The sequence below is a fragment of the Emys orbicularis genome, chromosome 4 (genome assembly GCF_028017835.1).
Source record: "Emys orbicularis isolate rEmyOrb1 chromosome 4, rEmyOrb1.hap1, whole genome shotgun sequence".
NCBI classification, from domain to species: Eukaryota; Metazoa; Chordata; order Testudines; family Emydidae; genus Emys; species Emys orbicularis.
The window spans coordinates 131,642,721-131,655,273 of record NC_088686.1 but is presented as its reverse complement, the minus strand read 5'-3'; the positions used below and the strand labels follow the sequence as shown (position 1 = coordinate 131,655,273).

General features: G+C 43.2%; 1 protein-coding gene across 1 annotated transcript in view; it reads left to right on the top strand.

Moving 5' to 3' along the window:
• Positions 1-1,599, top strand: part of LOC135877867 (cryptochrome-1-like) — a 31,061-nt gene extending 29,462 nt beyond the window's left edge. Inside the window, exon 10 of the mRNA XM_065403395.1 lies at positions 1,502-1,599. Within this exon, the coding sequence (XP_065259467.1) occupies positions 1,502-1,599 (98 nt within the window). The remainder of the gene's footprint in view (positions 1-1,501) is intronic.
• The last annotated feature ends 10,954 nt before the right edge of the window (positions 1,600-12,553 follow it).

Genomic DNA, 12,553 nt, shown 5'->3' with positions numbered 1-12,553 from the left:
TCATTTGGAGTAGTGTGTGCAGTTCTGGTCTCCTATGTTTAAAAAGGATGAACTCAAACTGGAACGGGTACAGAGAAGGGCCACTAGGATGATCCGAGGAATGGAAAACCTTTCCTATGAAAGGAGACTCGAGGAGCTCGGTTTGTTTAGCCTAACCAAAAGAAGGCTGAGGGGAGATATGATTGCTCTCTTTAAATATATCAGAGGGATAAATACCAGGGAGGGAGAGGAATTATTTCAGCTCAGTACCAATGTGGACACGAGAACAAATGGATATAAACCGGCCGTGGGGAAGTTTAGGCTTGAAATCAGACGAAGGTTTCTAACCGTCAGAGGGGTGAAATTTTGGAACAGCCTTCCGAGGGAAACGGTGGGGGCAAAAGACCTCTCTGGCTTCAAGATTAGGCTAGATAAGTTTATGGAGGGAATGGTTTGATGGGATAACATGATTTTAGTCAATTAGGCAATAACGTGTCATCACTGGTAAAATGAGGGTCCGGCTGGAGAATCTTGCCTGTATGCTCGGGGTTCTACTGATCGCCATATTTGGGGTCGGGAAGGAATTTTCCTCCAGGGTAGATTGGCAGAGGCCCTGGAGGTTTTTCGCCTTCCTCCGCAGCATGGGGCAGGGGTCGCAAGCTGGAGGATTCTCTGCGACTTGAAGTCTTTAAATTACGATCTGGAGACTTCAACAGCTGAGTTAAGGAAAAGTGGGTGGGTCAGCTTTTGTGGCCTGCATCATGCGGGAGGTCAGACTAGATGACCATAATGGTCCCTTCTGACCTTAAAGTCTATGAGTCTATGAGTCAGTGTCAGAGCCAGCAGTGAAACTATAGAGTTCCTGGCTCCCGGATCGTTCATATTGCCTGCCAATTTAAGATGTTTGTACGTGTGCTCTGTAATTTTACCTGCCAGCAATCATCACTGAACATCACATCTGATAGAGCCATAGAAATAATAATAATACCTAGCTCTTATATAGCACTTTAAGTAAATTTCAAAGCACTTTGCAAAGGAGATCAGTATCATTATCCCCATTTTACAGATGGGGAAACTAAGGCATCGAGAGGGGGAAGCAGACCTCCCAACAGTCCCAGGTCTTTCCTGCTTTGACCCCCCAAATTCTCCCTGTACCAGCTGAAGTGAACATTTACCGCATTCAAGGCTGCCGGGGGGAATTACAGTTTGCCTTAGGACCCCAAATTATGTGGCATTGTGACCTGGCACATAGGGTTGCAGTGCCACTCAGGTTTGGTCCAGCTGTCCCTCTGTCTCCATCTACGGAGGGGCAGACGGGCCAAACCTGAGTGGTGCTGTGTCCTGCTTTAGCCACTTGAAATTTGCGGAGGTGTGGGGAAGTGACTTGCCCAAGGTCCCCCTGCAAGTCAGTGGCAGAGCTGAAAATAAAACTCAGGTCTCTTGAGTCCCTGTCCAGTGCTCTACCCACAAAGCTGCTTTTGTGCAGTAGTTTTATGCTTTTCCTTTTTCTCCCCCTCCCTAGATGACATGGATGATCCAATGGAAATGGGGCTAAAGCGTGAACGCTCTGAAGAAAATTCAAAGAAAGGAAAACGTGCCAGGAACAGAGAACAGACATAGATTCTGTAAGGACTTAACCAAGATCTGCAGAATGGCAAAGAGAAGATCCAGACTCTTGTTGGGGGAATCATGTGAACAGTTAGTGATTGTACTGGATGAATGGCTTGTACTATATTTAAGTGCATTTGGGAACATTTAGTGTGCACCGGCAGGTAATACATGGATCAACTAATGCGCAATGCAGTGCACTTTAAAAATCACCCTCCTCCCCCTGCCCCCATGCGTTCATATTACTGCTCTGTGTAGACCAGCCCTAAAACTGCACTTGGTTGTGTGTGCCAACCCTACCTGTGAGCTCACAGTGCTCGATTCAGCAACGTGTATTAATGTGCATGTGGAAATGTTAAGCACGCATGCAGTCCCATTGGTTTCCATATGACTACCCGTGTACTTAAAGTTAGACATGTGCTAAATACCTTGTGAAACTGGGGCTGCAACCCAGTTTTCGATAGCGGCACTATAGGCCATCACAGTAAGTTCCTGCAAAAATATGGGATTTATTTTTTTAATTGAATGCAAGCAAAAAGTCACTTTAAATTGAAATGTTTGTGAAATTTCAAAGAGAAGTAGAGTAGCCCATTGTCTGGTTGGGGGTTTTATTTGGGGAGGGGGGTTGGTGGTTTTGTTTTAAATAGATTTTTGTTGTTGTTATGGTTGAAGTTTCTGACTTATGCAAAGTAGAGTCCACAGAACAATCCACCATCATGCATGGTGTCCTCCTGTGTCTCTGGGACAATTCCTTGAGGGACTGGTGGGAAGGGCAACTCCAACAGCAATCTGGCATCTCCAAGTTCCTTCATCCCAAAGAGCCCATGAACCTAGTATGGAAATGGCACAAATCATGACAATCAACAGGCCATGGACAGAGGTCAGACATTTCTGGTGATAATGCTGGATCATCCAGTGGCCTTAGACAATGCTCATGACAAGGCATTGCTAGTACATCTGCAGGACCTGGTAGGAATTAATAAAATCACATAGCTACACAGGCCAGAAGGGGATCAGTCCTGTCACCTCTGCTGTACAAAGTCTACATGAAGCTGCTGCGGGAAGAGATGGCATGCGGATGATATTCAGTTCTACGGTTCTTCATCAGACACAGTAGTTGCCAGGGGACCTGGATGAAAGCCAGGTCTCTAAAACTTATGTGGGAGAAGATGGAGGTGCTGCTCATTAGCAAGGGAAATTATTTTTGAGAGGAAGCACTGGTGCAATTCGTTACTGCTCCATCTGCTCAGATGTGGTCAACCCCCACAGTCTTGGGGTTTAACTAGACACCTCACTGCTCCTAGCCATACAAACTGCATTAGTGTCCAGAACATCTTTGCCAACTACAGGTGGAAACGGGGGCTTGGATGTGGATCTTGCCTTGTCATAGTCAAGGTGTCAGTCATTACTCACAAGCCCCATATGGCCTAGGCCTAAAATCTCACTACCTAAAAGAGCACCTTTCCATCTCTGATCTATGCGTATCAAGAGCACTGTAACTAACTATCTTAAAGGTGACACTTGGGATAGCCAAAGATAGGACCTTTAGTAGCAGTTCAGTACCTCTTAAATTCATTACCACCAGAAATGTATTGTTGTGCCAATAGGTGCTGATCTCATATACATTAAATCATTGATGTATAGGCTTGAAACTCTCCACAGAAAGAGTTTAAATTAACCATATTAAGCACCCGATCAGCTAGTAAGGGGATTGTGTGGGTTAAAACACTCTCTTGTGGGCAGTTTAACACTTTCTGAAGTTCCTTTGTATTGCAAAGCAGTTGCACAGAAGGAGGGTTGATGCCCACACTCACCTTTTGAGGCTAGGTAGTGCTAGGTGAGCGGGTTTAGACATGGGGGTTCCCAGGTAAAGCCCAGAAGCTGAAGCAGGAGCAAGGAACAATGTGTTGAGCACAAAGATTCCAAAAGAAATGGAGACCCGAGACATCTGCTTCCTGGTCACAAAGCAGTGGTGCTTTAGCTGAAGTTTCTGCAGGAGGTAGTTACCCTTGTAGAGTTTGTGACCACTTGTTCAAGGGAACAGGACTTGGGTACATTTTGTAAATAAACAAAATCCATATCACCAATTTCTTCTCCAGGGGGATCCTGACTTAAAAGACCCTGAAATCTGCTACTGCTCGGCAAAAGGCCAACAATAATTAAATGTAAACTTGCCTACACATCCCGCTGTGTAGGCTTCTCACTTATTGAGAGTTATGATACCCTGAGCACATAGCCAACTGATCAGTCTTTCTCTGTTCCCTTGAGTGTGATGTTTGACTGTTCATATTTGGCAATGGTAGTGACTGGATTTAAGCCATGCAAAGCGCACTCAGCTACCAAAGTGATGAGTGCCTTAAATACAAAACAATTCACCATATTGTGTGATGTTATGTTTGTTTTATACACAAAAAAGCCAACTTTGTGTTTTCAGGCTGAATAACATTTATTATAGCTCCTGCTATTTTTTTTCTATGCAGCTTATCTTTGGGGAGGTCTGTGTTTACATTGTGGCCAAAGTTGCCTATATTGGACACTTGCCATCTTACTTATTGTCTTCTGCAGTTCCTTCCCCAACTGCATCCAAGCTTTTAGGGCCCTTTTACTCTGCTCTGCTCCTTTTACCTGGTGTAAATGGGCCAGAGCAAGAGTGAAGATCTCACCCTTAAATTCTAAATGACGTCATGTAATAAAGGATGACCCAGGAATGTTAATAAGAGATTGTACTGACTCCACTTAGGCTGACAACAGGTTTGAACTTGGGCCCTTCACTGCTAAAAGCACAAGCATTACTGCTTGAGCTAAAGGAATAAATTCACTAGCTGTTAAACAGTAGCAGTTTCATAAACCTGTATTTTTTGGACGAGCCCATGAAGGGAGACAAAGACAGTTTCTTTCCTAGGGTGGGTTACATGCTTCCTCCATCTGGTGACACTCATCCTGAGCATGTGGGGTCTACTGGAGTTGAAGCCCTGCAGAGGGCAACATTTTGTAACTAACCCTGCTTGGATTGATAATAAGGTTTAAACCCAAGACCTTCAATGGTAGAAACTTCACAGCTTGAGCTAAAGGATGATGCGTAAAATTTTCAAAAATCACTGAGTGAGTTAGGAGTCTAAGCCCCAGGGACTTTCAATAAAACTTACCCTCCTAAGTGCCTAAGTCACTTTTGAAAATAGGACTTAGGAACCTAGTCACTTAGCCATTTTGAAAATTTGTATCTGTAATCCATTAGCTGGACACGTTAGCAGACTTATAAATGTCTGATGTGAACCAGCCACTAGAAGGAGACAAAGGACTGCAAATTCTGATTTGGATTACAGATCCACCACTCTCTTTTAGTTTTTTCACTGTGTAATAGATTTTGTGGTTGTGAATCTTACAGATGAAGTTGCAGCTTTTGTCCAGTTACAAACAGCTCTTCTCACTCACTCCAAATTTTTTCTTTGAGCCTGGAAATTTCTATACTTGGTGTCAGCACAAAGATTTTTTTTAAGTTACATGAAAATCCATTCATCTGTTAGTAAACCAAGCAGATAACCACTGTTTCATCACCATTGAAGCAGGCCATAAATCTTTCCATTGACATTGCAATCTGTTAGATGAGGCCTGAATTTGGTCTTTCGTGGGTTTGTTTGCAAGGAGTTAACTCAAATTTGACTACACTTTAAAACTTCAACCTTCATATTGTTTGCCGCTAGAGTTCAAAATGCAGAATTTGGGGGGGGAAATAGTTCTAAGACATTGAAAATAGGGTTCTGGCATGTATAATACAAAGTGTCACTGTTACAAGTTGCATAATCAGCTGTAGCACTACTAAAGAATTTACTTAGACACAATTTCAGCACTCCAGTAGATTGTCTGCAATCTATATTGACATGGAGAAGACTTATCCACAGAGTTGAGTGGAACTTATAGTTGGACATCATGGAGTAGATAATGTCCAGTGTGTACTAAATCTAGTACTTTCAGCCCAATTAGAGTCCAAACCTTATTTAGTGTTATCTCTGGATGCAAAGAAGGCCTTTGACCAGGTAGAGTGGCAATATTTGTTTTGGCTCATTTTAAAAAATAGATTTTCAAAAACCCTTCTGTCATGTATAAATCACATCAAGCAGCTTTCGTTATTAATGAGGCTAACCACCCACCTGCCCCCCGTTTAGATTGCACAGAGGGGCAGAAATGTCCATCTTCCTCTCCTCACTTTGGCCTTTCGTGATCATTCCCCTCTATTCGACATTGGTGAGGCCTCATCTGGAGTACTGTGTCCAGTTTTGGGCCCCACACGACAAGAAGGATGTGGAAAAATTGGAAAGAGTCCAGCGGAGGGCAACAAAAATGATTAGGGGTCTGGAGCACATGACTTATGAGGAGAGGCTGAGGGAACTGGGATTATTTAGTCTGCAAAAGAGAAGAATGAGGGGGGATTTGATAGCTGCTTTCAACTACCTGAAAGGGGGTTCCAAAGAGGATGGATCTAGACTGTTCTCAGTGGTAGCAGATGACAGAACAAGGAGTAATGGTCTCAAGTTGCAGTGGGGGAGGTTTAGGTTGGATATTAGGGAAAAAATTTCACTAGGAGGGCAGTGAAGCACTGGAATGGGTTACCTAGTGAGGTGGTGGAATCTCCTTCCTTAGAGGTTTTTAAGGTCAGGCTTGACAAAGCCCTGGCTGGGATGATTTAGTTGGGGATCGGTCCTGCTTTGAGCAGGAGGTTGGACTAGATGACCTCCTGAGGTCCCTTTCAACCCTGATATTCTATGATTCTTTCCTTGAATTCCTATGCATACTGGATTAGAATATATCCATTAAAGAACAAAGGGAGTCAGACTTGGGAAAGTTGCCCTGTCAAGCCGTCTGGAGTGGCTCACAAATGTGAGTGCCTACCTCAGGGCAGACTGTCAGAAAACAGGCAGATACCCCAAACTGGTGGTGTGTTCTATAATTAGATTTCACCTAGCCAGTGACAAATTTAAACTCCTGGATCACAATACCAGTCTTACTATAGAGTCACAGACAGTCCCCTTAGACTCTCTAGTCTATCTTGCCACCCAGACAAACTGGACTTTGTGATAAAAGGTCACTTAAACCAAAAATCACACCACACCAGTCCCAAGGGACCAGTCATTTACCCCAGATCAATTGGTACTCAACTTTTACACCAAAGACAATGCTGGCAGCCAATTCTATACTAAACTAACTAAAGGTTTATTAGCTAAGAAAAGGAAATGAGTTATTGAGAGGTTAAAGCAGGTAAAATATATGCACAGGTAAGTCACCGTTTGTAATTCCAAATGGTGGCAATGATGTAATAAACTGCCAGTTTCCCAAAATTCTTTTCAGGGTACCCAGATTGTCGCTGGGGATCTTCACTTTGCATCTGGAACACTTCCCTGTAAGAGTCCAGAGATAAAAGATCTTTCCTTGAATCCATTCTTACAGCTTATTCTCACAGAAGACAAGCTGACAGGGTCACTACCCAGATGGACTTTTCCTTTGATGATGATGAGTGAGGAATGCACTTAGAGGCTTTGACCACCGGTCATCACACACAGTGGCCACTTGCTTTGAAATTAACACTTTTCTGTTAAAGATTTTCATTTCCATTCCACAAGACTTCTTTTTCATTTGATGGGTTATTTAGTTGCAGGGGTATACGCAATGTATATGTTTGCTATTACATTATAATAGGATACATATAAGTTAAAACAGTGCACATATACCTCTACCCCGATATAACGCGACCCGATATAACACAAATTAGGATATAACACGGTAAAGCAGTGCTCCGGGGGGGCGGAGCTGTGCATTCCAGCGGATCAAAGCAAGTTCGATATAACGCAGTTTCACTTACAACGCAGTAAGATTTTTTGGCTCCTGAGGACAGCGTTATATCGGGGTAGAGGTGTAATAAGTTCTAGGGCTGTCAAGCGATTAAAAAAATTAATTGCAATTAATCGCGTGATTAAAAAAATCGCGATTAATTGCACAATTAATTGCCCTTTTAAACAATAGATTACCATTTATTTAAATATTTTTGGATGTTTTCTACATTTTCAAATATATTGATTTCAATTACAACACAATGCAAAGTGTACAGTGCTCACTTTATGTTATTTTTATTACAAATATTTGCACGGTAAAAAACAAAAGAAATAGTATTTTTCAATTCGCCTAATACAAATACTGTAGAGCAATCTCTTTATCATGAAAGTTGAACTTACAAATGTAGAATTATGTACAAAAAATAACTATTCAAAAATAAAATAATGTAAAACTTAAGAGCCTACAAGTCCACTCAGTCCTACTTCTTGTTCAGCCAATCGCTTGAAAACGAGATTGTTTATATTTGCAGGAGATAATACTGCCCGCTTCTCATTTAAATGTCACCAGAAAGTGAGAACGGGCGTTCGCATGGCACTATTGTAGCCGTGATATTGTAGCAAGATATTTATGTGCCAGGTGCGCTAAAAATTCATATGTCCCTTCATGCTTCAACCACCATTCCAGAGGACATGAGTCCATGCTGATGACACTGGGGTTCTGCTCGATAACGATCCAAAGCAGTGTGGACTGACGCACGTTCATTTTCATTATTCGAGTCATATGCCACCAGCAGAAGGTTGATTTTCTTTTTTGGTAGTTCAGGTTCTGTAGTTAGCACATCGGAGTGTTGCTCTTTTAAGACTTCTGAAAGCATGCTCCACACCTCGTCCCTCTCAGATGTTGGAAGACACTTCAGATTCTTAAACCTTGGATCAAGTGCTGTAGCTATCTTTAGAAATCTCACATTGGTACCTTCTTTGCATTTTGTCAAATCTGCAGTGAAAGTGTTCTTAAATGAACAACATGTGCTGGGTCACCATCTGAGACTGCTATAACATGAAATATATGGCAGAATGTGGGTAAAACAGAGCAGGAGACATACAATTCTTCCCCAAGGAGTTCAGTCACAAATTTTCAAATTTACAAATAAACACATTCTTTTTTTAATGAGTGTCATCAGCATGGAAGCATGTCCTCTAGAATGGTGGTTGAAGCATGAAGGGGCATACGAATGTTTAGCATATCTGGCACGTAAATACCTTGCAATGCCAGCTACAAAAGTGCCATGCGAACGCCTGTTCTCACTTTCAGGTGACATTGTAAATGAGAAGCGGGCAGCATTATCTCCCGTAAATGTAAACAAACTTGTTTGTCTTAGCGATTGGCTGAACAAGAAGTAGGACTGAATTGACTTGTAGACTCTAAAGTTTTACATTGTTTTATTTTTGAGTTTAGCTATGTAACAACAACAAAATCTACATTTGTAAGTTGCACTTTCAGGTTAAAGAGATTACACTACAGTACTTTTATGAGGTGAATTGAAAAATACTATTTCTTTTGTTTATCATTTTTACAGTGCAAATATTTGTAATAAAAAATAATATAAAGTGAGCGCTGTACACTTTGTATTGTGTTGTAATTGAAATCAATATAATTGAAAATGTAGAAAAACATCCAAAAATGTTTAATACATTTCAATTGGTATTCTATTGTTTAACAGTGCGATTAAATCGGCAATTAATTGCTATTAATTTTTTTTAGTTAATCACATGAGTTAACTGCGATTAATCGACAGCCCTAGTAATAACCCATTCATTTTCATGAAGTTTAAACTCCGAATACACACTTATACATTTAACAGTTACTTTGATCTATACTAATACACAAGTGAATTGATGTGGGGCTTCAACATGAGCTGGCACCTGGTCTGTCAGTGTCACAGCCCCTTTGGCCTGAGTGGGTAGCCAAAGTCTGGGGTATTGTGGGATTGTTTCTGGTAGGAAAATAATTGGTGATATAAGTCAGGTCTGTTCTTGGTGCAATCTTGTTTACCAAAAATGCACACATAGGCCTGTTTGAATGCTATAGAAACAAACAGAAGCAGGCAGTTTCCTTGCCTAGAAATCCCAAGTCTGCCCTTCCAGTGAGCTCTGTGCCTAAGAAGTCCTGTCTCTCTGCTTCTCTCAGAGCCAGCTCCCACACCCTCTCCTGACTTTCAGCCTTCAACATATAGCCTACCCCCTTCATTTGCAACCAGGGAAACCATTGTTAATCTATCTGTTTACATACAAGAAGGAAAAGTGGAATCTGTGCTTCTCCAAAGAATGTGACAGTGGCCTGCTATCACAGTACAAATGTTTTCAAGCATTTCTGCTCCCCAGTGTTTGGGGTCTCCTTCCTTGGAGCCATGCCTCACAAGGCAGGAGAAAGACATGTGCAGAGGGTGGATCTGCTCCAGTGGTTGCACAGGGAAAGTGTGTGGCTTGCAGTCTTGATTGGAAAGTTCATGGGGAAAAAGTACAATTGCTTTGTGATTCTTTCTTTCCCTGTTCCTTTCTCTGCTCTTCACTAGACGAAGGGGCTGGATTTCCTGACACTGTGTGGGCTGGCTTGGGAAGGGTCAGCATTTGCAGTGGTTTGCTTCTCCCTCTCCATGCAGGCACTATCTTCTATCTTAGTATATCATGTATTTCTGTTTGGATTGCCTCCCAGTCCTGTAGGTATATGTCCACAAATTTTGGGTGCAGCAGAAATTCTAGCTGGTTCTTAAGGTCCAATGGTAGTACAAATGTTCTGGGTTCATGTTCATAGCTCACCAAAACCCCTCCATTCAGCAATAGCTAGAGGGGTGAGCAGCAACACCAACATCTCTCTGGCATAGATTGTTGGATCCCCACCACAGGACTGGGAAGCCACCTCCCTTTTCCAGTCTGGTACTTTCAGAACTGCTATTTTCTCTGCCTAGTTGATGGCCAGACTTAAAAAAAGAGAGTGGGAACCATTAACATTGCCCCTAAAATAAATGCACCCCCCAGCCCACCGACCCAATCACACACATAAAGACATTACATTTTTTTAAAAACTATTATTTCATGCAACCTAAAATTTTAAGCATGTGCTCGTTTCTGAGGGACTGCAAACGTTATCTGAGAAATAAGGGTAATGAAACAACTGCATTCCTGAAATGCCAAAAAGTGTCTGTATTGTGGCCTTCAACAGCAAAGTTATGTTATGTCGGAGGATTTTTTACCCGCTTTGAAGGGAAAGAAAAAATATAATGCTGCTCTTGTGATTGACTTGGCAGGACCTTTTGGCTGAGAAGGATGAGCTCATTCTGCCTGGGAGCCAGGAGCAGCAGCCCAGGGACAGTAGGAGCAGAGGGAGGACACTTGAGGACCTGCTCATTGGCCTCAACAGAAGGAGCCAGAAGCATTTTGACTTTATGGGAGGAAGGGAGGAATGGGCTGCTCAGTGGGAGGAACATTTTTGCCAGAGGCAGGAGTCAATAATGGAGCAGGACACTCGGTAAAGGGAGCAGGAGCTTGCCCAAAGGGACTGGAAGCATGCTCTGTTGCAGTCCCAGGTACAAGTAGTGGTGGAAAGGATTCAGTCCTGCCTGCCACAATAGCCACTGCCAATGTCTGGGAACTGGCACCTCCTCCTCATCTGCCATCTACTCCTCCTCCAGCATCTGCAGTGCAGGGTGCTGCTGAGATGGAGGATTCAAACCCCACCCCCAGTGACAAGACAGGGGCTGCAGAACTCCAGGCACAGCACCCTGCACTGGCATCCAAAGCCCCTACTAGGAGAAACCCTGTGACCATGTAGGAGGGGAACAATGAGCCTGACTGAGACTGTGCCTGAAGGCTATCATGTGTCCCGCCCCCAAACCACATGCAAGAGATGCCCTTGTTTGCCCCCCCGGACTCAGTAGCGTAGCTGGGGGAGGAGTGGGGGAGTGGCTGCTCCCCACTGAGCAAATTCCCCAAAAGTGGCGCCTTTTTAATTTTTACACTCACCCCAGCAGTCCGGGTCTTCGGCGGCAATTCGGCAGTGGGTCCTTCAGCCGCTCCAGGTCTTCAGCGGCAATTCGGCAGCAGGTCCTTCAGCTGCTCCAGGTCTTCAGCGGCAAGTCCTCCAGTCTTTGGTGGCAAGACTTGGGTTTTTCTTTTTTTTTTCTTCACTGCTTCAGTGCCTTTTTTTATGGGTTCGTTCCCCCTGCTAGTAGAACCTGGCTACGCCACTGCCCGGACTGTTTTCTGCAGCCATTCCCCCCTTGTCTGAGGGAACGGGAGTTCAAGGCCAAGAACACAAGGTCATAGACATTATAGTTTGAATGTTCTGAGGGAGTCTGATCTGTTTTGATTTCTTTCACGGTTGCTTTTAAAATATGTTCAGAGTTATGCTACATTCACTAGTTTCAGTAAATGTTATTTTTGTTTACTTATGTGTGGACCCTTCATTCTGGCTGTGATGAAAGGGTAAATTGTTTTGTCATTCCCTGCCCCCCGCCCCCTGCTTTAGACCCCACCAGTCGGTACCGTGAGTCACATAACTCCCCTGGGTAGAAAACTGAAGGTCCTTTCTGTCACCCCAACCCACCCCAACTCCCTCCTGTCCAGGTATATGTGAATAGAACATAGTAAACTGGAGACATGTGGAAAGTGCAACGTGCATGGAAATGATGATAAATTTATTAATTGGGGAAGAAAAAGAAAAGGGTAGATAAAGTTCCCTGTGAGTTTGACAACACTTAGAACAGGAAAAATAAATTGAAGTAACCGAACAGCACTAAAATGACCTCTCCTCAACCCCCTCCCCCAACCACCCCTGCAAACCATGACTGCTTTGAACCACGGGGTTTCTCACAGTTAACAGCTAGTAAGTGCCCTTATCCCCAAACCCTACAGTTGCCAGAATCCAGTTGTGAAAGTCCCTCCCAACCCCTTCAACTGTTGTCAAGATCCTACTAGCACTGAATAATTCTCCCTAGACTTGGTCTGCCTAACAATTGTGAACATTAACAGAAAATGAAAAAATAATAAATGCAATTTAACTGGGCAGATATCCTTGGCAGAACAATCACAAACCAAAAGTTGTCATACCTGCTGAGGGGCCTGTGATGGGCTGGGTCTCAGAA